General features: G+C 42.6%; 1 protein-coding gene across 1 annotated transcript in view; it reads right to left on the bottom strand.

Annotated features, from left to right (window-relative positions):
• Nucleotides 1-25,555, bottom strand: part of Ugcg (UDP-glucose ceramide glucosyltransferase) — a 31,276-nt gene extending 5,721 nt beyond the window's left edge. Inside the window, exons 1-5 of the mRNA XM_028779950.1 lie at nucleotides 25,428-25,555; nucleotides 7,452-7,593; nucleotides 3,517-3,619; nucleotides 1,801-1,902; nucleotides 857-969 (exon numbers count right to left, since the gene is read on the bottom strand). Coding sequence (XP_028635783.1) covers nucleotides 857-969; nucleotides 1,801-1,902; nucleotides 3,517-3,619; nucleotides 7,452-7,593; nucleotides 25,428-25,525 — 558 coding nt within the window. The 5' untranslated portion in view covers nucleotides 25,526-25,555. The remainder of the gene's footprint in view (nucleotides 1-856; nucleotides 970-1,800; nucleotides 1,903-3,516; nucleotides 3,620-7,451; nucleotides 7,594-25,427) is intronic.
• Nucleotides 25,556-25,687: the final 132 nt, after the last annotated feature.

The following is a 25,687-nucleotide window of genomic DNA, read 5'->3' as shown; positions in this document are numbered from 1 at the left end:
AGCACAGTTACGTCCCCGAGTTTGATTCCAGAATTTGCAAAAACCAAGACTGAAGAGGGGGGAGAAAAGAAGAGGCAGGAAGACAGGAGAGGGGAGTCAAGAGTCAACAAAATTATGTATTTCATTTTGCAATAAAGGAATCTAGAACTTTGTATATTAATTTCAAAAAAGAAAAATGTTTGATATTTATTTAAAAAGGAAATTAGGGTTTTTTTTTCTTTTAAGTAGGACTTGTATGAACTTATTTTTTTTAAAAAAAATACTTTACAATATGTCACCAAATATCTTTCAGTTGAAAAGGACATTATATAAGACAATAGTCTGCAGGACAGCCAGGGCTACACAGAGAAACCCTGTCTCGAAAAACAAAAAAAAAAACCAAACAAACAAAAAAACAAAAAAAAGACAATAGTCTGGAGTGAACATCAAGAATTCAGTGATGGCCGGGCAGTGGTGGCGCATGCCTTTAATCCTAGCACTTGGGAGGCAGAGGCAGGCGGATTTCTGAGTTCGAGAGTTCGAGGCTAGCCTGGTCTACAGAGTGAGTTCCAGGACAGCCAGGGCTACAGAGAAACCCTGTCTCGAAAAACCAAACCAAAAAAAAAAGAACTCAGTGATGACGCTATCTTCACTGTGTGTTCAGCTGAGGGTAGGACCACTAGACATCCCCTATGCACAGCCATAGGGTGGGGGCAGCTCAGAAGTAAGTGACCCCAAGGACCTAAGAACTTCCTCCTAGGAACAAGGGTGCTATGCTCTCATGGGCAGCAGAGCTGAGGTCAGGCAGCCAGGTCTGAGGGAGGCACTGCTGTGACAAGCACGAGTGACAAGCATGATTTGTGAGCCCTGCACTTACCTGCTCTAAGGTGGCGGCAAAGCCTTGTCTGTCTGCTACATATGGCAGCCCGTGGACCAACCCCACTTTCTCTGTCATCTGATTGACCATGTCAGTTAACGTGTCTGGAATGACTAAAATTTAGGGGTGGGGGGAGGTGAGAACAGAGAAAAGGGGGAAAAAAAGAGAGGAAAAATTTTAGTAAAATGTCCATTGATGTAATTAGGTCTTAAGAATTTTAATTAAGTTACAATAAAATATATTGAACATTTGAATTTAATAAATATCAATCACTTATTCTGAGAATATAAAACTTCAAAAAGCTACACATTTTTAGCCCAGGAGACAAACTTCTTGCTGTAACCATCTAAATGAATTTTTAAAAGTATATTAATACTTTTTCATAAATTTACATATTTTAGGAAACATGAACTTGTTGATTTGACTTCTGGTAGAATAGGGTATTACAGAAGCCCAAAGGATACAGAATGTCCAACTAATGAGGGATGTTACACTGGATACAGAATGTCCGACAAATGAGAATGGTTCACTGGATACAGAATGTCCAACTAATGAGGGATGGTACACTGGATACAGAATGTCCAACTAATGAGGAATGGTACACTAGATACAGAATGTCCAACAAATGAGGAATGGTACACTGGATACAGAATGTCCAACAAATGAGGGATGTTACACTGGCGAAGGCTGTAGACCAGATAGTGGTCATCACTATGGTTTCAATGGTTGAGATTTTCTCTTCAAAAATGCAAAGGTTTTAATACATGTATCATCTAGGTTAGGTTAAAAAAATTAAAATCTTTATTGAATACACCTAACATATGCCATACATGATGATGGAGTAAATTACTGGGCAAACTACAAACTGACTAATAATACATTTTGAAGATGTTTTGGCGGTCTACCATTAAATGAACAGTTTTATAAAACAGGACAAACCTCACCTCTTATTCCACTATCACAGATCCATATGAGATCATACTTTGCAACTTCATATGCTGGCATCAAATTATTAATTTTAGGATTAATGCCAACCTTTTTGCCACCTAAAAATGCAAAGGTACAACAATAAGACATTCATAGAGCTGGAAATGCTAAAAAGATATAGGATGGAGAGAAATTGAGTCTAGCCATATTTCATAATTTAAACATTACCCATTACTCATAGTAGAAATTACTGTAGAAATAAATTACTCATTCACAAAAGGAGTTTTTAATTTATTTGACAATCTAGTATCTGTTTTCTAATTTGCACATTCTTCCACTAATACTATGAACTGATACCTAATAATCGTACAGCACAATATTTTAAGAGCCATGTGCAGAATACTTGCAAATTGCTAAGATTCCTCATCACAAATCCGTGTGCTAAGTATGCATGTTAATTAATGTCATGCTACATAGTATCATAAACACATTTCATTTAGAGTAGGGAATAAATGCAGACAAAATCAACCAAGAAAAAAGTCCACAGGATTCATTCTGAAGTTATAGTAGTTACAACAATAGGAGAAATTGACTATCAGAGTAGAACACAAGCCACACCCACTTTTATACAGAGAAAAGACCATCACTAAAACCACTTTAGAAACAGACACAATAAGGGAACCACAGAGAGGGGCAGCTAAAACTCAGGGCCATTTGAAGGTTGTATGGAAACCTAATATAGTAGGAGCTTCTTCAGATGGATAGATATATGAAAGAAATCTAAAGGAATCACCAAATAACTGGAGTCAATGCCCCCAAGCAGACATTCATCACACTCGCTACCAAGTGAAACCCCCAGTGCAGGAATGGGGCACATCTAATCAAGTTGTTGGCCAAAGGGGCCCCATGAAATACTCCAAACAACCTAGGTTACTGCAAGGCTATTGGTTGTTCTCCACAAACTGATGTGAGGCCCCTACTGTTGAAGACACCACCTACGTAACTTACTAAATAGGAAGAGCGGGTGCCTACCTAGAGCCTTCACCCCTGCTGGTTAGTGTTCATGGTACTGGAAGTTACTCAGAGGCGAACACTGGCTTGCAAGGTGTGCTGACGGAACAGCCAGTGGCACAAAACTTGTGAAAGTAACCAACGCATATCTGATTGTAAGTAAAGCATACTCTATAAGACAGAACCCGCCGGGCGGTGGTGGCATATGCCTTTAATCCCAGCACTTGGGAGGCAGAGGCAGGTGGATTTCTGAGTTCAAGGCCAGCCTGGTCTACAGAGTGAGTTCGAGGACAGCGAAAACTACACAGAGAAACCCTGTCTCGAAAAACAAAACAAAACAAAACAAAAAAGACAGAACCCATACCCAACACTGCTCGGGTGGCCTGGGACTAGACAGACCACAGACCCAGGGGAAAATCAAAACAGAAAAGGGAAAAGAAAAATCACAAGACAACAACTACTATGTCTACTCACACCTGACTACCGAGGAAGATATTATTGTTGTGTGTGCCATTTGGTAACCAAGACCTTTTTTTCCCATAACTTTTCTTGAAAGAATAGAAATATCTTTTACCCCTGCAGAAAATAGACTAAAAGCAAGCATGCTTTCTAACTTTACTGAGTAAGTGCCTTGTATCCTAATCTAGAGCTTAATGCAAGAAGATTTACTGATACTTTAAAACTACCAAAGGAAAATGGCTAACGTGGACTTTGTTACTTACCTATAAATAATCTAGCATCAACATTTGGGTATTTTCCAAGCAGTTTCTTACATACATCAATGGCTGGATCATCATGATCTTGTACACAAAGGAGTATTTCATACTAGTCAAAAGAAGATATTTAACATTAAGAAATTCCTTGTAATATAAGCACACACTGTTAGCATTTCTAGAGTGGTCAAAAACTAGATGAAAGGAAAAAAATGTAATTGTGCACATAAAGTTTAAGAGTTTAGGGAGGAATCCTAAGGGACCCAGATGCTTATGACAAGTGTTGCTTGGGCGGAGACAGCTTCTCCAGGCCAGGGACCTGTCTGCCAGCAGCAGAGTCTAGAGTGCCTGAGGTTGACATCTGTCAATTCTCTGACTGGCCCTGTCCCAGTGACAACCTGCATATCAAGTTTGTTCACAACCTGCACCACTTAACATGCACTCAAAGCTTACAGGACGTGCAGGAGTGTAAACAGCTACACTGAAAAGGAGCAAAACCAAGCACACTCCTTCTCCAGACACTCTGCCCTGGAATCCAGCCTTACTTCATGAAGGTGCTACAAACGGTAAATAAAGCCCAGAAAGGACACAATGTGATTAATTTCTCTCTTTTTATTTACTGTTTAAAAATTTTTTTAAATAAAATAACATTTGACTGAACACTTACCACTATGACAAGCATGCTTCACTGACCTCATATGAAAACATCCAGAATTTCATTTTGCTCAATGCTATGTTTAGTTAGAAAGGCATTTCTGAAAGCTTAGATGGCTCTGCCAAAACCATCCATTAACTTTTGAAGTGTTCAAATCACAGGGACTGATTCAAGCCATGGAAAAGCCCATTCTGCTTACTTACTTCTATTGATAAGTATATAAAAGCAAAAAGCAAAAACAAAATACTCATAATGCCTTCAGCATGCATCTTACCTCACCAAAATACTGGTAGAAAAGAAATCTGTGGTTGAACACAAGAGCACCAGGACTAAAGTCAAGAAAGGTTTTGTCAATAAGGTGGGGATTTTTTTTTTAATTAAAAAAAAAAAAAAAGAAGTTTTAATCATAATTAAGCAGATGGTGAAAACGGGGGGCGGGGCCATGTTGTTATGATTTCTACCACTTGCTGTTCCATCCAGTGTCCACTTCAGTGATGACTGATCAGAAGTGCTACTCAAGAAGGGCTCAGCCAGTCACAGTCCTCTGGCCTCAAAAGACCAGCTAAAAGTCTGAGAGAGTAAAGGGCGCCAATCCTACCACACCCCTGAAACCTCCCAGACGGCTGAGTCTACCAGCAGCCCTGATGTCTCAGAACACTTAGTGGAAGAAGACTGTGTCCTTAATAATGGCGACTAGGAAGGCTAAGCGACTTGATAAAGGGCAAAATAACAGCTAGCTTTCTTCCTATCTACTAAGCCGCACAGCCAGGCGCACCCTAGAGAATTCCTTCATGCTTTTATAGTATGTACTGCTCGACAGGTATGAACAGCAAGGAGGAAGAGCAAAGTGCTTCTAAGCACTATGACTCTGTAAGACAAGGAAGGAAAAGGCTTATTGTGGCTTCCTCCCCAAGCAAGACGGAACTTTATAAAATGTAATAGTAAAATACATGCAATGGGACAAAAAAAGATAAACTGAGTTACACCACAATCTTAAAAAAAAAGATTAATTTTTCACTGTGTATGTATCTTTCTGTGTAAATGTGTCTGCACATGCGCAGGTGGTGCCCATGAAGGCCATAAAAGTCTGATTTTCCAGAGTTCTGGGCAGTTGTGAGCTGCGTGATGCTGGAACCAGGAATTAAACTTAGGTTTTCGCCTAACGCAGTCTGCTCTCTTAACTACTGAGCTGTCTCTCGAGTTCCATACCGAAAGGTTTTGAAGGGAGAGATAGAGCTTGTCTTTATTCTGTAACAAGGCTTGAAAGGTTCCAATTGTGATTACGCCTTTCAAACTAATTCCAAAATTCAAAACAAAAATTACTTAACTAGCCACCCTGCAAAGAAAACTCAATTCACATTATCCAGGAGCAGATACTTAAAGACAGGCTTTAAAAACAACAACAACAACAACAACAACAACAACAACAACAAAAGAATTCTAGCCGGGCAGTGGTGGTACATGCCTTTAATCCCAGCGCTTGGGAGGCAGAGGCAGGCGGATTTCTGAGTTCGAGGCCAGCCTGGTCTACAGAGTGAGTTCCAGGACAGCCCAGGCTATACAGAGAAACCCTGTCTTGAAAAACAAACAAACAAAAAAACAAAAAAACCAAACTAACAAAAAAAAGAATTCTAGCAAACTGAAGAAAGAACCACTCTTAAGCGTTTTTAAGTGTTTTCTGAAGCATCATATGGTAATGAGGCATCACCTCTGTGTCTTCATGGTGTGAGACAGAACCATTTTATTTGCTAGAATCTCTGCATGGCAACAGTCAAATCCCTCCGATTATAACTGGCTACACACTAGATGTAGTTAAAAGCTTTCCTAGTTAATACACAGAATAACTTTTTGGGTGTTTTTTTATATTCTAAAAGACTAGACATATATACATATTAAAAATTCAGTACATATTTATATAAATATACCTTTGTGATATTTTTAGAAAGACTGGTTTTCTAAGTCTTCAGGAGATGGAAGAGCTAGTGAAGTCCTGTAACTGAGCAAACTGAACTACTGATCTAGACTGCACGCTTGGGAGGGGAAGGCAGCCCGGCAGCCCATGACCGCAATCTCTTTCAGCTTCTCTTTTCAAACTGTGAAATGTCCAAAGGCGAAAAGCAAGACGGGGAACTACAAAAAACACCTCTCCAAATTAAGAATACTTAGTCCTTTGATACTCAAAAACTTAACACTTGAAATTGCAGTACATGGAATGCTACCCTTTTTTATTTATGAGTATTAGGTGCATAAATAACAATTTAAAAGTGAGTCTCCTCATTGATTCAGACCTGTAGACATCAGGAACTCAAACTCTGTCTACAGTAAAGGGAACAAAATGCCATTCCGAACTGAATTCCTAGGGTGGTTCTGGGAGCTGAAGTCAGGGCCTTGTACATGCTAAGCATACACTCTTATTACCAACCTATGCCCTAAGTCATGAAATGTGCTTTAATATGTGAAATAATAATACTGTGTATCAAGCAAAAATACCTCCACCACCACTCTTCACCCCAATTTGCTTCAAACCTCCTATGTAGCAGGGATCATGGTTTGAGAGCTGTCTCTTCACCCCTATGTAACCTGGTGATGGATGGATGCCAGAGCTTCGTGCAAGCCAGGCATGTGCCCTACTGGGGTACAGTCAACCCTTCAAGTATAAATGTTTACTATTTATAAAGAACTACTTTACATACCAGGTTTTATAGAAAACCTTGTATTTGAATTAAATATTTGTTTTCTCTACTCAAGAACTAGATGGTTTGGGGCTACATTTACCACTGAGTTAATGTTTTTAAAGTAAAATGCTGTCTGAACAAAAAAGTTTCCCTTCGATGCAGGAACCTGAGAGATCTCTCTGGCGCTCTAATTCAGAAGCTAACCGGTACTATGAAAGACTAGAAACTGTCTCTGGCATATGCTAACAGTCATCTCATACTAAAGATCAACTCGGTTTTCTCTTCCACCGGTGTAAATGCACAAGGACGTGACAGAGCTAAGTCTCGGAGCTTTGAGATGGGATCATGCAGAGGAACCAAAACGTGAGATTATGGTGCGCATCAGAGGCGCATGGGATTCTGTGGGACAGATAGTCAACACAAGTGTTCTTTCATTCCCAAAAACAGACTTTCCCTTGCATTCACTTACAGGATATGGGCTGGAAAAACTCCCAACTTTGATGTATATAAAACACATCAGGGCTTCTGCAGTGTTATACAGTGTTGAAATTTCCAAAATAAATAAGTAAACCCATGAAGTAGCCCATCTCTCGTGGGTATAGCACTATACTTACTTTGGGATAATCCAGTTCAAAGAATGTCTCCAAGTTGTTGATTAGGTTAGGATCCACCCCCTTCAGTGGTTTCAGAAGAGAGACACCAGGGAGCTTGCTATACGGCTGTTTGTCTGTTGCCTTCTTGTTGAGGTGTAACCGGCTAAAACACAAAAACAACGTGAGTTATTTCTAGAGAATGTGCTGGTGCTAAATCAAAACATCACCAAATCACTAACAGAGTTGGGTTAAATATCTTAATAAAGGCTTAAACACAGAGTCAGGAGGGAAAGAGAGGCAGGCAGAACAAAGCCAGGCACACTCAAAAGCATCAGGCTGGGCACCTCAAGGTAAGGTGCTTTTGTTTTTTGGATTTTTGTTTCTGTTTTAAGACAGGGTCTCATACAGCCAAGGATAATCTTGAACCTTTAACTTCCTCCTACCACCTTTTTAAGTATTAGGATTATAGGCATGCACATTCATGCCCAGTTTGTGGGCTTCTTCATACACGCTGGGCAAACCCTCTGCTAACTGTGCAACAAAACCCCAGCACTAACATGAGAATTTCCAAAGCTGACATCTTTCTGATAAGGAGGGCTGAAAACGAAGAGAGGACAAACCAAACGAGCTTCCAGTTTAGGAAACCCGAAAGGGAGACTGCAGAATGGCTGTTCCAATGCTGGCCAGCACACGGATGCTCCCTGGGTGTCTATCCTTCACTGCTGTGCTTGCTCTCAGTGCTTAGGAACCACAGGGTCAGAGCAGGCACTCATAGACATATACTGAGGCAATGAAGGGCAGGTCTCAGGGAGGGGGGATAGTTCACTGCGTAGGATGTTTGCTATGCAAGTATGAGAACTTGAGTTCAGATCCCCTCATGTAATAAGCTGGGTGTGGTGTGTGTTTTCTCAATGCTAGGATGTGGATACAGTAGGATATAGTATTGCCAGCAAGCCAGTCTAGTCAAGCAGTGTGCTCCAGGCTCGGGGAGGAGAGCCTGTCTCAGTAAAATTGAAACTGATGGGATACGATAGCCAAAGTCAACCTCTGACCTCTGCAGATACAGACAGACAGACAGACAGACAGACAGACACACACACACACACACACACACACACACACACACACACACCTCCCTTGCCCCCAAAGGAATCACAGTATTTGCCTACACATGACTTCCTTTACTTCTCAAACTGCCAAGAAGGAACCAAACAGCTATAAAAGTAGGTAAAACCTTTATATGTGCTATACGTGCCACAAGAATATGGAAGTGTAATGAGCGCACGTTGAGAACAGGAAAGATGAAGTGTCTAATGGCAATAAGCTCAGGCTGGCAGGGCAGGAGAGGGTTGTAGGAAAAAAACAAAACCTCAGATTTGAAAACAAAACAAAAAACAAAACACACACACACACACCAAAAAAAACAAAAAAACACCAAAAACCAAAAAAAAAACCAAAGTGTCTTAATGTCACCAGAAGATATACCAGCAGCACCGCTGACTGAGCAGCCAGCTCAGGTTCACACCCCTGGTCCATGCCTAAGGTATTACAGCTCCTATAGAGGGACACCCAGCCAGCTGGAGAAGAGAGAACTTGCTGGCACTTCTCCCTCTCTACTTCTACAAAAACAGAGCAGGTCCCATCTCATCAGCCAGTCTCCAGGCAGTCGCAGTAGTCAGCTGTGAGAGCACTCCTGGATCTGTCTGCGAGGAGTCCTGGGATCCAGGTGTCTCCATGCTTTGACATCTCTGGAATCAGTGGCATCTTAGAAGTGCTCCACCCAGACAGCAGTCCTGCCAAGACTGTGAAAACCCACTGAGCTCTTCCTCTAGAAGAGCAAAAGCCCATTAGTGTCAGCACATCTGCAGTTCAAAGAACTGTACTATAAACGCTGCAAATGTGTCAATGTGTCAAGTAAGGGAACCACATGTAGACCAGTCAGCTTACGCTAGCTCCCTGGGGATGGCAGAGTGCACCTCAGCAAACCAACAAGTTTGAAGAGTTAAATTCTGATCTACAGCAGCAAAAGCTAGGAGGTGACGGACCACTACTCAAGTGTAGACTGACTTGCCAGGTGCTTTAGTGTTTTGCAATGAGAAGAAATAAAAGAAAGTCTTTCAGAAAACTTAAAGCATAGTGATTTGACATTACCACGACACCCAAGCAGGTGGCCAGCAATCTACTTTTCATTGTAGTGCCATGCCATGACAGATTGGAACAATCTCAATAATTTTTACTTCTTTGTCACTGACAGTTTAGAAAATATAGCTCTACAGGGTATATCCACAGTGTTAAAGACAACCAAAAGCAGAATCTAACACTAATGACCACAGACACCAAAATAGACTAGATATGTCTGCAGAAACTCATCTGGTAAAGGGCATCTGGGTTGTGGAAGCAAAAGAAAGTCCACGTTGCAGTTTTGCTGCCTGAACCCATACCATGGTTGATATCACGGAAAATAATGAGTGCCATATATAGATCCCTGCCACCCCTGGCCACCCCATCCAGTCCACAGTTTACCAGGCTCATGTATTCTTCCTTATCCTTCCAGAGCACAACACCTCAGTGCTATGAAGCACAGCCTGGACTTGAACTCCTGATCCTCCTGCCTCAACCTCTGAACAGTAGAGTATAGAGGCCTAAGCCACCAATCTGGCCCCTCAAGAGATTTAGAAAATGGAGTTTTGCCAGGCTGTGGCAATTCATGACTTTATTCCCAGCAAGAGGATCTCTGAGTTCCAGGCCACCCTGATCTACAGAGCAAGTTCGAGGACAGCCAGAGCTGTACAGAGAAATCCTGTCTCAGAGGCTGGGTGGTGGTAGTGGTGGTGGTGGTCAGAGGGAGTTTTAAACTGACACAGGAATACACACACAGAGAATACACTTTGTGTAAATAGTAAGGAAAAACTCAGTGACTGCAGGCTGGAACCCAAGCTTGCTATACCTTGTCAATCAGGAAATAAGCCTGCTGTAAGAAAGAAATTTGTTTTGACACCCTTGTGTCTGGAATTCTTGAAAGACAAAGCAGAACACTCTAGGCCCTGAGAGGAAGTTGGAGATACTGCTTATCTCAGGTTCAGTGACAGGGAATATCAAGTTTTCCTAGAAAACTTCTCTTTGTGGTCTTGGGCCTGGAGAAGGAAAACAAAGACACTGTCAAGACAGCAAGAACCAAGTGCAAAGCACACTCCTGTGTCTGCAGTTCTTAACCTGTGGGATGTGAGGCGACCCTCTCACAGGGGTCACCTCAGACCATCAGAAAACACAGATATATACACTATGGTTCATAACAGTAGCAAAACTACAGCTATGAAGTAGCAACGAAATGATTTTATTGGGGGGGGGAGGGGAGTGTCACCAAACATGAGGAACTGTGTTAAAGGGTCACAGCCTTAGAAAGGCTGAGAACCACTGATTTATATGCCATTACCAGCTCAAAGATCAGACAAGACAGAAGACTGCACAAAGCAGTGGAAGACAGAACTAGGCACTGGATTTGAGGAAAACTACCCCAAAATGCATCAGAGAGTATAAAGCCTCCCCTGCAAACCCACCCAGAAATCATGAAGAGAATATGATGAGGAGGACAAAAAGGTCTAAGGCTAGCAACTGTACTTTAGCACCAGTCACCACTCCCACCATCCGCTCTCATCGTCCCTCTCTCTGCCCCTTTCTGCCGCTAGAATCCCCCCCTTCTGTTTTCATACCTTATTACTGTTGAGTCTCAGAAAGTCAGTCAGAATGTCCAGAAATGAGCTTAGGCTGGACTATAGAAGGAATTCTGGTGATTAGATAAAAGCCAGCATTCCTCGGGAACTTGTGAACCAGGCTCCCCATCCCCAAAAGGGGTCACTTCCTTTGCCTCTGGAGAGAAATGCACCAGTGGTTGGATTTCAAAGCCCTTGCTGGCCTCCAAGTTCCCTCAGACTCTGCTCACAGGGACTTGTTACACACTTCAAAGGCTGGTCCTTCTCAGCTCAGGCTTCCCTCCTTTCAGATTCCCACTTGGTCTCCACGTGGTGGCACAAACCCCACCCGTCTCCTGCCACGCCCCGCTCCCCGGCTCCACTCCTCTTTGTGCTCAGTGCTCTCTTGCTTCCGGCCATATCCTGTCGCTTCTAGGTTTATGGGTAAAAAGAATTGATAGGGGCCATATCTGAACTTTCTCACAAAATTAAGACCGAACCATATTGCAGAACCTTAATCATGTATACTACTACCATTTCTCTCTGCCTAACCAGTCCTTGGTATTTCTTTCTGTATGCCAAAGGATCAATATGAGTACACTCTCTGTAGAATATGCAATCCCACTTTGGAGAACACTGTTTTGAGTTTATGTGATACAACCAACAAAGCTCTTTGGTGTGGGGTACTTGAAATATTTATCAAAAGCACCAAAAAAGTCCATTTAATCAAAACCATGCAGATTTAGCACTATGCTCAGCATTCTTTTATTGAACAACGGACTCTGAGGGAATGCTAGGTTATCGTTTGTACTTAAATACAGACACAGCCATGATGAGCAGACACATTTGTCAGAGATTTGTAGTTTAAAAGAGGGAACTGTACAAATTCCATACAACTCAGACATGTCAACAAAACTAAGTCTAGAGCTAGGACATGCTACCTTTGCCTATCACATCCACCGCATACAGAAAGAACTCCTTAGACAGCGACCAGTGTGTCATAAACCAAATCCACAGTTAGTTTTCAAAATAGTGTAAATAGACCACTCGCTTGGTTTCTCAAAAGTGGTCTCAGTGATCAGCAGGCAGCTTGGATTTGGATCTTGGAGCAGGTGACTTGCTTGTTGCTGGGACTCTAGACGGCACCTTTCCCTTCCAGGCTTCATGCTGGGAATCCAGTTCTGCTGAACCACTACTGCGTGTGGCTTGTCCTTGACCTTTCTTTCACACTGTTTGTTTTTATTGGTAACTAATGTAAAGTGACACATAAATATACAACTCAAGGAGTTTGCTAAGGCCACACTCCCTGCAGCCTATGCCCAGGTCATAAACAGCGGCATCACCAGAACCCCCCTGCACGTCCAGCGCCTCCCCTTTGTATCGGCCTTTTGTTTCCCATTATGTTAGAGTGAGATTTGTCCGCAGTAATGGTTTATTGAGCATCTACAGCTTATTCATCCTCATTATAGAATTCCTTCTATTAAAGTGCACATATCATCTATCTGCTCCTGATGCCTGGCTGCTTTTGGTGTGCGACTATAACAAACTTCATGCAGTCTTTCTCTGTTAACTTAACAAAGCATCAGAAACCCAAGTCTTCCTCTGGACTTTAACTTTTAGACAAAATAAAGAAACACAAATTGGATTTGCCCTCCCACCCAAAACCATTCTGACAAAACCTGGGAAAGGCTGGTTACAGATGCTGGGCACTAGGTAAAGGACCCCAGTGTTCACGTGACACAGAGCCAAAGAGAACACCACAACCACCCCACTACTCCTTTGAGATCATGTTCTGGTCACATCCCAGCCAGGGAGCCCAGGCACAGTATAGCAGACTCCTCTAAATGTAGGGACACGGAGTCCAGGAAAATACCCAGAACTCAGGAAAGTGAAATTCAAAATTGTCTCCTTCTTGTAAAAATGGCCAGGCATGGGAAGCCCTGGGACAACACAATGGGCTGCAAATAAGGATGCTGAAACCAGCCTGGGAACATCACTGGCTCTAGAGCTTGTCCTCCTGGACACTCAAGGTCTGCTTTTCATTGTCTCTGTGCTTCTAAGACACTAGACTTCCAGTGTGTGCTTATCATCACAGTAGTTCCAAGTGCTTAGAGCAGGTATTTCTCACCTTGTTCAAATTAGTGCTACATCAGGGTACCAGCAAAGCACACGTAAACCTCCATGGAGGAGGGCGAGGGACGTGGCTTTTGCTAGGTGTGGCCTGAGTGTGTAGTCCACTCCACTTGCCCCCACCATTCCCAACCTCTGAAATAGAAAGTGCGTTTTAGCAGATCCCAATGTGCTGGCCTATGCCTCTTCCCTACTGTGAACTCTGCTTCCATTTCACAGGCAAGAAATAACCAGGGAAGACGCAAATCAAATGACCGGGATTATGTTTGCCTTAAGTTAGAAGAGCAAAGTACAGGGCAGGGGGATGGAAGGTGGAGTAAGATGCTCTAACTGTCCAGAAGGAGAAAAGCAAAGAAAGGCTGCATTGTTTAAAATGCCAGTAGTAGGGCATATAAGAATGGAAGACTGAGAGAAAATGCAGATTAAGGATCCACAGGGCACAGGGCAGTGGTGGCATATGCCTTTAATCCCAGCACTTGGGAGGCAGAGGCGGATTTCTTTTTTTTGTTTTTTTGTTTTGGTTTTTCGAGACAGGGTTTTTCTGTGTAGCCCTGGCTGTCCTGGAACTCACTCTGTAGACCAGGCTAGCCTCGAACTCTCAAACTCAGATAACCGCCTGCCTCTGCCTCCCAAGTGCTGGGATTAAAGGTGTGTGCCACCACCGCCCGGCCAGAGGCAGATTTCTGAGTTCAAGGCCAGCCAGGACTACACAGAGAAACCCTGTCTCGAAAAACCAAAAAAAAAAAAAAGAAAGAAAGAAAGAAAGAGAAAGAATCCACAGAGCTTGCCTGACCATGGAGGAGAGATCATGTGACTCAGATGATTCAGGGGTGGGCTTAAGGAACTCATGGTGACCGTCATAAGATAAGCACAGCACACACAAACAAGTAGGCATGCACAAACACAGAAATAAAAACAAATGTTGTCTTCTCTTTGAAGAACAGCAAGAGATGCTGCCAAGGAGACAGGTCAATGTTTTCTAATTTAAGGATGCAAGTGGCGAATCCTGAGCACTTTAAGCAAGGAGGAATCAGATGCAGCCCAGAAGTAGGCAGATTTCTAAAGGCAGATTTAAAAAACTAAGTACCTAGAGCCAACAAGATGGCTCAGGAGATAAAAGGCAATTATTGCCAAGACTGACAGTCTTGGGTGCAAACCCAGGGACTCGCACAGAACAAAGAGCACTGACTCTTGGAAGCTGCCCTCTGACCTCGACATGCTTACCATGGCACTCCCAGATACACATTGCACTATGTAAAGATTACATAATTTAAAAAAAAAAACTTTACAAAAAGGGAAGACAAGTAAATAAATGGGAGGTGACACATAACAATAGAGAAACTGTTGAGTTTCCCTAAAACTACAGAATTGAGAGGAAGGGGCCAGGAGAGCCTGGATGGGACAGGAGGACTTTCCTGGGGGGATTTTTAAATAATATTTGCATACACAGATTAAGGCCAAAGAGCTAGTCAGAGGGTAAAGAAAAAAAAAGCCATTGGCCTAACAGGATCCACAACACAAGCCAAGAATTCAAACAATCTGCCAAGAATATGGTAGGATGGTGAAGACGTAGAAGGTACAACAGACAGCACTGAATACAGACACCAAGTGGTGCCAGACAGGGATCTGAGACCATGAATGTGAAGTAGTACTTGTCCACATGGCCAGCCACCACCCTCTGTAGGATCCTGAAATCTGAGAAGCTAAAGCCACGGGATGGATCCAGGACAACTGGACAGACTGATACATGATGCCAAGCAAGGTGAGCCAAGGCAAAGGGCGAGGGCAAACTGTGGGTTCTGAAGTAAGTGGAGAAGAGAAGGAAACAGAGAGACAGAGGTGACAGGTGACAGGTGCAGGACGCACTGGTGGATAAACAGTCACCAGGGGCTGTTCATCAAAATCGCCCAGGGAGTTAAAAACTTCTGGTGCTGAACCTCTAGGGGTAAGACCCAAGCAACTAAGGTTTCTTAAGTCCCCAAACAGCTCCCTGTAACTCCAAAGTGCAAAGCAGAGAACCATAGACCTCAGAGACTAGGTCACTGTAAGGAGAAAAGGCAGGAGGCGGAGCTTTCACAAAGAGCAGCAGTTGCAACATGGACAGACTAGTCTGAGGGACAGTGCACATTCTGTGAAAAAGGGAGGAGCATGTCATCCATTATCAGAAACGTCCCCTAGCCATCTACTTCAGTTCACTTCCGGGTTATTTTTAGGTTGCTTCTGGCAGTGTACAGCTGAGAGGATTTAGAAGCCTGAGCTGCTGGCAGGTTGCCAGGGTTTCTAACTCAGAGCACTAGCAGTGTGCCCTTGGGCAGGTTGTTTCTTTACGTGTGAATAGCAGTGTCTACCTTGCAGGGTAGTTCCAGAAATACAGGCTGAAAATAAACGTTCAATGACAGCTAATATCAAATACAACTCAAACAAACAAACAAATGGAAAAGAAGAAGTTAAAAAGAAAAGGACTAGTGTTGGCATTTAAGGACGTTTTCTGCCACGGGCAACTTCTCTGAATTACCAGAGTTCAGAAACTTAAAATTTAAGTATGTCAAACAGTGGAAGAGAGAAAAACGGAAATTAAATAGTGTGTGTATGTGTGTGTGTGTGTGTGTGTGTGTGAGAGAGAGAGAGAGAGAGAGAGAGGGAGGGAGGGAGGGAGGGAGGGAGGGAGGAAGGGAGGGACAGAGAGAGAGAGAAAGAGAGAGAGAGAGGGAGAGAGGGAGAGAGGGAGAGAGGGAGAGAGAGAGAGAGGAAAGAGAAAACATGATTAAAACAGAGTAAATGAAAATACAGTCCAAGTGGTGGCGCACGCCTTTAATCCCAGCACTTGGGAGGCAGAGACAGGCGGATTTCTGAGTTCGAGGCCAGCCTGGACTACAGACTGAGTTCCAGGACAGCCTGGGCTACATAGAGAAACCCTGTCTCCAAAAACCAAAGGAAAAGAAAAGAAAATACAGTCTAAAACACACCTAACATGGGGTTTAAATCATATGTAAGACTCAAACAAAAGGACATGTGCCTGAAACCCCAGCCCTCTGGAGTCTGTGGGTTGAGATCCCAAGTTCAAGGCCAATGTGGGTTACACGGCAAGCACCTGAAACAAACAAATGAAAAGAAAAACTTAAAAGAAAAAAAAGAAAGCCAGTATATAGACTGGTATAATAGCTAAGGTGAAAAAATTATGTCAAACATTTAGGAAATATAAGTTTTAAGGGACATAGCTCAGGGGAAGCGCATTTACATAGGTGAGGCCTCAGGTTCAGTTCCTAGCACTGCAGTAAACAAATGTTATATGGATATCCAAAAATGTCACAATACAAGCATGGGATTAAGAAACATTGAATATTATAACAAATTATTATGAGGTAAGAGCCTACTAGTGCTCTTTGGTTTGCTTGGTTTTCGCTGAGCTCTTCTAAGATAGATGAGTTTTCCACCAGACAGAGGCTCTGCAGAGTCCTGACTCTGTACCTGCCATCCTTCAAACCTGTCTCAACTTTTGGGTCCCCAAACCAGAAGCTACCTCATTCACCCCTGGTAGGTGAAGAAGCTGAGACACAGGCAGGATAATATCTGTTCTGTAACAGATACAATATTCAAAGGAATTCTTCATTAGTGTGCAATTCCAAGATAATCTCACCTCATAAAGGATATGGAGGGAGAGACTGCATATCTAGTCCAGCATAGTCCCCAGGAGCAGAGGCTACCCACCAGCTTTCTACTCCACCTGAGGTGAGAACCCCTCTCCATGACTAGTTTAATACCTGGAAGACTAGCTCTTGCTTAGGGGAAGCATGAGCTTTGATTGGGATTTTAATAATATTCTTTGATTTTTCAGAGACAAGGTTTCTCTGTAGAGCTCTGGCTGTCCTGGAACTCACTCTCTCTGTAGAACAGGCTGGTCTTGAACTCATAGTTCCGCCTGCCTTTATCTCCAGAGTACTTGGATTAAAGGCATGCACCACTAATGCCTGGCTTTTTAACAATATTCTTTATTCTAGGGAAGTATTTCCCCTCTTAACAAATATATCCTTCAATATTCATAAATCAGCTTTTATTACAACTTCAAGAATACGCTGAGCACAGAGTGCATGACTCTATTATATGGTTAGGCTTTGGTTTCACTACTGAGCAAACTTAAGTGGGCAATCTGGGGGAGCTATTAAATGCAGTAAACTTTCTTTAAAAAAAAAAAAAGTATACCTTTGCAAGAGAAATTATTTCCAAACTAAAGCTTCCAACTGGGAGCCAGTGTCACCCTCAAACAATAACAAAGGCATTCAGGTTATATTGAGGCAAGGCCACTGTCAAGTCAAGGCCAGGGAGAGAGGTGTTTATAAGTACTGTGGGTAAGGAAGGCTGGCCCTGCTAGCTGCAGGCCGGTGAAGCTGGAGTAGAGTCCAAACACTATGAGCAACAAGCCATGGCAGAAAGAGAACGGCCTCTAGAGTCCCACCTTCTCCACTGAACTTGAGTGTATCTCTTCAGAGAAGCAGGTAAAGGAGTGACAGGAGGAGACAGGACTTCTGCAGGAAGCTCCCTGTGACTGAGAGGGAGGGCTTCATGTCCACCTCACCCTGACATCCTAGTCTCTGGAAAGTGGGGCTGAGGCTTCCATGATTTTAACCCATCCTTTACGCCGTCCCATCTTTCAGGCTCACTCACCAACAGCCCTGACTTGCAGTTCTGTTTGGGCTAAGCTGTGGCAGGAGAAGAGAGGGAGCTGCCTTTGGGAGATGGCAGAGTGAGCAACGGTGGCAGAGAGCAGGGTTCATCCTCGCCAGTGGGCTGGCTGCTGCCTTGGCAGTAATCTCAAGCAGGGTGAGGCACCAGGACTTTGCTTAAGGCTTCCTAGAGTATATAGTCTGCAAGGGCAAGGGTCACCCTCCTTTATAACTCCAGACTATGCTCTTGTTTTATTTTGTTGTTTTACAAGTTGTGCTGTGTGATTCCAATAAGCCAACTGCTCCAAGGCCAGACATTTCTCTCTGGTGTTCCATACCACGCTTGTTAATATTTCATATCAAATTGGGCTTACTGTGGGATCAGCTTGCCCATGACAGTTATCCCCAGTGATTAGTGGCCTCCATCGCTGCCACATATAATTGGACTCTGGAAGGCTGTCGCTGTGTTTATGATCAGTGTGGATCGGGCTGTGACTCATGTTGTCACGGAGCTCTTAGCATTTCACGATGGGCATCTGAATGCACTTCAGCAGCAGCTCAAGCCTACCTTAGTGCAACTGTAACTTTGCTGACACAAGGTTCTCATGAGAAAGAGAGATAACCAGGAGTTAGCTAACCATATAGGAAAGCACAAATTGTCTCCACTGGACAATGGACTCAGATATCACAGAATATAAAAGAGTCATATCACCACAGGAAGCCAGCAGGAGATCTCAATAACAGACTCACAAACAAAACTAACCCACTTCGCTAACCGTCTGGTGAAGCTACAATTAACTCTGGTCCACAGAAAGCAGAGAATGATGTTTTGCTGATAGCAACCAGCAATGGTAGCTCATAGAAGGATCTACCAGATAATGCTAAAAACTACACAACATCTATGAGCATACCACGAAGGCAAAAGCCACCGGAAGTAATGAACCATTCCCTATTTGTACACAATTCCCATTCAAAGCAGACCTCAGCCTTTAAACTATTCAGTATCTGGAAAATATTGTGAATGGAGAGAGAATAGCTAAGAACTCTCTGTGACATTCATATCTGTGAGCCAACCCTGGCTAGCCCTCGGCTCTACATTCACCAGAGGACAGAACTCAGTGTAAAATTATTTTTTAGCAAAATTATTTTTTTAGCAAGACAACTGGTCCCTTAGGAAATCTTTTGAGAAAAATTTTAGGCCGGGCGGTGGTGGCACACGCCTTTAATCCCAGCACTTGGGAGGCAGAGGCAGGCAGATTTCTGAGTTCGAGGCCAGCCTGGTCTACAGAATGAGTTCCTGGGCTAATACAGAGAGACCCTGTCTCAAAAAACCAAAAAACAAACAAACAAACAAACAATTTAACAGACTGATGTAAACAGATTGACATGGATCAGTTTCTATTGCACCTGCAACTGGTTTTAAAAAAGTGAGAACAAGATTTCACTTGGTCCAACTTTATTTTTAAAAAAATCTATGTCCAATAAATGCATCCCAAATTTTGGCCATTTGCCTTAAACTGCAATTACCACCAGAGATGGAAATAATGGCTATGTATCCATTATATATAATTTTATATAAATATTATATGAAACTCATGTGTGTTTGTGTGTGTGTATGTGTGTACAGCTATGAGAGAAACTCAAAAGATCATACATTCATTAAACAAGTACTGATTTAATGTTTAGTAGATCCTGAAGACACAGTGGTAAATGAGTCAATACCTGTATCTTCAAACACAATGTATACAAAAAAGAGAAAAATCACTCTGCTTAAATGAGTAATGCCCCCAAGCCCCAGGACAGCATGAGAAGTGACACTCCAAAGCACTCACAAAACTCTTCTTGAATTGACTTGAATTAGTATGAAGAAAAAAAAATGTTTTAAAGAAAGAGAGAGAAAAAGGGGAAAGGGAGGGAAAAGGGAAGGAAAGAGGGATAACCTTGGAGACGGAACAGTGCACCTTCCACTGTTCCATTGCAGGAACCAATGCAGTTGAAGAAAGGGGCAGGGTCCTGGTTCCACTCCCAGTGAACTGTGTCAAAAGGCTGAGTTTTAACCTGAAGGCATTGGAGTCTCAAGCACATGACCCAGGATTTCCAAATGACGTTTAGATTACGAAGTGACAAATGAAGCAGGAAGGCAGATGTGAAGATGAGGGGAGTCAACTGTAAGGGGAACAGAGGGGCAACCAAAAGAGAGCCACTGCTCAACAGTAAATCTGGGTGAACATTTCTAGTTTTTTTTTTTCTCTAGGATCATCAGGATCCTAGGATTAATCCCAGAACTAGGGAGGCAAAGGCAGGCAGATCTGAGTTCAAGGTCAGCTTGCACTACAGAGTGAATTTTCCAGGACAGCCAGGGATGCTTGCATACACACACACACACACACACACACACACACACAAAAGACAACAAGACTGTAACACCAGTCCCTTCTGGCCTTTATGAGTACCAGTGATACACATGCTATACAAATATACATGCAGGCAAAATACCCATAAAAGAAAACATACCCATAAAGGTTAATAAGTAAAACTTTTTAATTTTTTTTTGGGGTGTTTTTCGAGACAGGGTTTCTCTGTGTGTTTCTGGCTGTCCTGGAACTCACTCTGTAGACCAGGTTGGCCTCGAACTCAGAAATCCGCCTGCCTCTGCCTCCCAAGTGCTAGGATTAAAGGCGTGCACCGCCGCCACCACCACCTGGCTGGCATAAATCTTTTTAAAAAAAGCATTATTCCCATGCTCGCCCATCACTTTCAATCAGTTAACAAGGAGTATCTAATCAGTAGAGCATCCACACAGAGGGGAAAAGCACTCATTAGACAGAGAAGGAAGAGAGAACAGAAAAGAATGGATGGGAGAGAGATCAACCATCCAAAAAGATGGCTTCCACATGGCTCCAGGGGAAGAAAACAACTACTTTCAGACCTTTGTATGTCGTCATTTCAGTTCCCAACTAGGAAACCAAACTCACTGAACAAAAGGAAAAACAAAAGAACCCATAAAGACCACTTAGCTCCCACTGACGGCTTGATCAGTGGGAGCTATAATCACCTGCTATTTTATAATCAGTGACGGCTATAATCACCTGCTATTTTTAGAAAATCAAAAATCTGGGCAATAAGACCCTTCCCATAAGTATCTGCCATCTAAAATAATAGTGTGAAATGACTGTGCCTCCATTTCGTATTAAAGTTACAGAGGAACAAAGTGAGTGGGACAGCTATCCATCAGTAGAGACAGATTCAAAACATGGGAAACACCTGTTTCTATTTTATGGACAACTACTCTTTACTGGGGGAGGGGTGCTTATGGGAACTGGGGGACATGTGTGAAATCAGAACAAATAACTTCACTGAGTAAGAGACAGTCAATGTGCTAATCAAAGGTTAACTCCACTGTTGAAAATACAGGCCAAGACTTTTCTCTAACTGTAAGAAGATACAACAGAACAGATCCAGCAGGTGCCATTGATACATTGTATCTAATATTTTTTTAAAAGCAACTTTCCAAAATATCTTATGTTTTTGTACATTGCATCTAATTTTTTTTAAAAGCAACTTTCCAAAATACTTTACATTTTGACCAAAATACTATTTCCACAGTTCTTAAACTTTGTTGAATTCTGAGATTCAACAGCAATTTTACATATAGAGTTAGGAAAGGACAAGCAAAAACAAAAACAAAAAACCACCTTGAGCCGGGCGGTGGTGGCGCACGCCTTTAATCCCAGCACTCGGGAGGCAGAGGCAGATGAATTTCTGAGTTCGAGGCCAGCCTGGTCTACAGAGTGAGTTCCAGGACAGTCAGGGCTACACAGAGAAACCCTGTCTCGAAAAAACCAAACCAAAAAAAAAAAAAAAAAAAAAAAAAAAAAAAAAAAAAAAAAAAAAAAACCAAACCACAACCTTGTTCTTCACTTGAAAACAATTCCCATCAAACTGGGAAGTAACTTTTTTTTTTTTTTCAATGAAACCATACATGCAAAAAAAAGTGACATCGAGACCAGACTGAAAAAGAAAAAAAGAACAAGGAAAGAAAAGAAAAAAGAAAGAAATTTATCAAACAAACAGCAACCTCAGAAAGAGTACGGCTGAATCTATACAAATTTGTCTGCTAGTTATTTGTCTTTTAAGTTTTTGTTTTTGTAACACAGGATCTTATAATATACCTTAGGCTAGCCTTCACTGCAATCCTCCTGCCTCAACCTTGTTGAGTGCTAAGATTACAGATGTTCACAAGTATTATATATGTTAATTATGTTAGTCTGCTTCCTTCTACTGTTGTGAATTTTCCTTTTTAATTTTAACACACTATACTGTGATTTTTTTTTTCTCAGCATTTCTCTTTGCTATACAATGAGATCTAGATACTTTGGGTGTTTGATTTTTTTCTTTTGTTTGGTTGATTTTGGTTGTTTGAGACAGGACCTCTCCATTATTTAATGCTGGCTGTCCTGGAACCCACTAAGAAGACCATGCTAGCCTTGAATTCAGAAATCAACCTGCCTGTGTGCTGGCACACTCAACCCCTGGGCATGTTGTTATCTGTGTAAGAAGAGTAACTGAATATGGCTCAGTAGGTAAAGGTGCTTGCCACCAGGACTAATAACCTAAGCTCAATCCTCAGACCCAAACCCCCTTATGGTAGAAGAACTGAACTAATTCTTGCAGGTTGTTTGTGAGGATGTAACACACACACACACACAATTGTTTAAAATTTACAGGTAATGTCCTGGAGTATTAAAAAAAAATAACTACAAAGCTTTTTTACAGCATTTCAACAAAGCTAATATTTGTTCCATGCTCAAAAATGTAAAATTATAACTAGGCATGGTTGGTACATGACTTTAATTCTAGAACCCTGGCAGAGGCATCTCTGTGAGTTCAAGGTCAGCCTGGTATACATCATGAGTTCCAGGATAAGCTAAGCTACCTAGTAAGACCCTATCTCAGAAAAAGATTATTAATTAGGGTTCTAGATCTCATTGTATAACAAAGAAAAATGCTGAGAAAAATCACAGTGTAGTATGTGAAAATTAAAAAGGAAAATTCACGACAGTAGAAAAAAAGACTAACATATTCAATTAATATATACAATATGTGGAAATGCAGACGATAAAAGGAAACATAAAACAGAAGACATGTCTAGCTTCAAGCTGAGAGACAATAAAATAGGAGATGCAACAGCTTGTGACAGATTAACACAGGAGTTACCTCCACAAAAACAGGAACTTGGCAATAGACTGCAGTGTAGGCAAAAGACTATATCCAGATAATTTATGACTAAATGAAATTAGCATATACATATCTGAAAAGCTACTCAGTGGAACCAGTAACTAAGTGGATGAAAATCAAAACAAAAGAAACAGTGAAGAATAAGGGACAGGGAAATACTCATCATCCAAGACAGCCAGGACTATGAATAGCCATCACATTTTATAAGGCAACATTGTATCAAAGATTAAAAGATTTATCATTTCTGGTACAATAATTTTTCTCCCTTTGAAATGTGAACTAAGGAGATACATGTATAAGAATTCATCACAGGTGGGGCAGTGGTGGTGTACAGGCCTTTAATCCCAGCACTTGGAAGGCAGAGGCAGGCAGATTTCTGAGCTCGAGGTCAGCCTGGTCTACAGAGTGAGTTCCAGGACAGCCAGGGCTATACAGAGAAACCCTGTCTAAAACAACAAAACAAAACAATGCCCCCCAGAAGAATTCATCACAGGAACTAGTACTATTTCTTAGCAATAAAGCACTTGCCCAACATGCAGAAGGCCCTGGGTTTGATTTCCCACACACAGGAAAAAGTTAAGAAATACAAATATAACCATTTCTTATTAAGTGTTGCTTAATTTTAACTGGAATCATCTGAATTGCCTACCAAAAACAATAAATGAATATAAAAGCTCAGAAGCTAAAACGCCATGCGTCTCCCTAAACCGGTGGAGATAGCTCACACATTTGTTGATATGAGAAAAATAATGGTCGGGTTACTTTGCAGGCAGCTGCCTAGGAGCAGCACCCTGGGGTGTTTGATTCTTCATGCTTAACCTCTAGCACCTAGAACAATGCCCTGTACTGCTTCTCAAAAAACCACTTATTCAGAAGGTGAGATTTTAAAGCAGGATATAGAACAACAGTCATGACATGGTACAGTCTCCTCTCTCCTCCTTTGCCTGCCCTCTTCATATATAAAAAAAGATACTTGGGAAGGTAGGCAAAAAAAAGGTAACATTTTGGTATGTGTTATAACTAGCTTCTTTATTCCTTTCTGTACTGTCTAAATTCCTGATAAAGTATTGCTTTTTGAATACAGCTTAAATTTCTAAACTCCAAATGGGGTATGTTTTTTTTTTCACTTTCAAAAAAACCCTGCCTGCTTATCTTATACAAGTGTCATCTTTCTCGGTATCAGGAAATGGCACACCAAATGGAGAAAAGCACATGTTTTCTATAGTGGAAAAAAATCTAAAAGTAATTGCCTAACATCCTTCCCTGTTTTTCATTAACATACATCCTATTATTCTAGACTATTCCTATTTGGTAGTTAACACCACTCACACAAACACACACACACACTTTAAGGCTAAAATGCCCAATGAGTTCATGTCTACACATTTAAACAGGCTTCATTTTAAAGACATTTCATTGATGGATCAAAACTTAGCCACCTATATCATGTCTCTCTCCGCCCCTTCAACCTGTTTTGCTTTAGTCATAAGCTTTATAAGGAATAACCCTTATTTAGATTTTTATCATCTTTCATCCTTCTAGAATGTAAGCTTCACGAGGGCAGGAGTTTTGTCCTGCTCTCTCTCACCTGTGTCCCCAGCCCAATACCAGATGGTACCTAGTAGGCCTTGGGAGGTACCTGTCAAATGAAAAGATGTATGTGGAAAACAGAGGTAGAGTGCAACTCCAAACAAGCCAATAAATAAAGACTTGAAAAAAAATAAGAAATGATAGTGAAATGCCACCCTGATAGGACTCGAAGCTATAACACAGGCTCGGAGACGGACGTTCCTCAAGGCGGCCAGGTGCTCCACACCTATCTAAGCACACAGCTCTTCTAGGAAGGAGGTAATCCACTGGCAAGTCTCAGGGTGGTGGTGAGCAGCTCCCGGAAGAGTGTAAAGGACCATCTCCACAAGAGAGACGTGGCCCGCGCGGAAGGGAGGGAGGGGAAACCTCACAATACATCTTCGCCAGATGGGTTAAAAAAAAAAAAATCACACGAATCTCCTATACAATCCGACCAAGCAGACAACCCTCCACCAGACAGAGAAGCAGGCTCCTCTCCTAGAGCTCTGCAGTCGCCTGCAACCCAGGAGTCGGGTCGCGACTCCAGCGCTATTCCCTCTCCAGGACCCCGAGCCGCACGGCCCCAAGGAGACCGACTGGGGGGGGACCGTTTGGGGATCAGCTTTCTCTATTCCCGCAGAACGCTACCCTCCACCGCACACACGCCTGCCAGTCCAGCTCGTCCCCGAGGCCCCGACCCTCCAACTCACGTGTAGATGATGGACATGAAATGCATCAGCCACAGCACCACGAAAAGCACGAAGCCGAACAAGGCCATTCCCTCCTGGGCCAGGTCCAGCAGCGCCATCCCCCGGCCCGCTGGCCCGGCCCGGCCCGCTCCGGCCGCCGCGGACAGCGCTGCCGCGGGAGGAGGACGCGGGGGCCGCCGGGTGCGGGGCGCGGGCCGCGAGTGGAAGGTGGGAGAGGAAGGGCCGGCGGGGCGGCGGGCGTGCGGACGGAAGGGGCGGGC

The sequence above is a fragment of the Grammomys surdaster genome, unplaced genomic scaffold, assembly GCF_004785775.1.
Source record: "Grammomys surdaster isolate TR1022 unplaced genomic scaffold, NIH_TR_1.0 363, whole genome shotgun sequence".
In the NCBI taxonomy this organism is placed as follows: domain Eukaryota; kingdom Metazoa; phylum Chordata; class Mammalia; order Rodentia; family Muridae; genus Grammomys; species Grammomys surdaster.
Note: the sequence above shows the minus strand (reverse complement) of the source record. Positions and strands in the feature narration are given on the sequence as shown.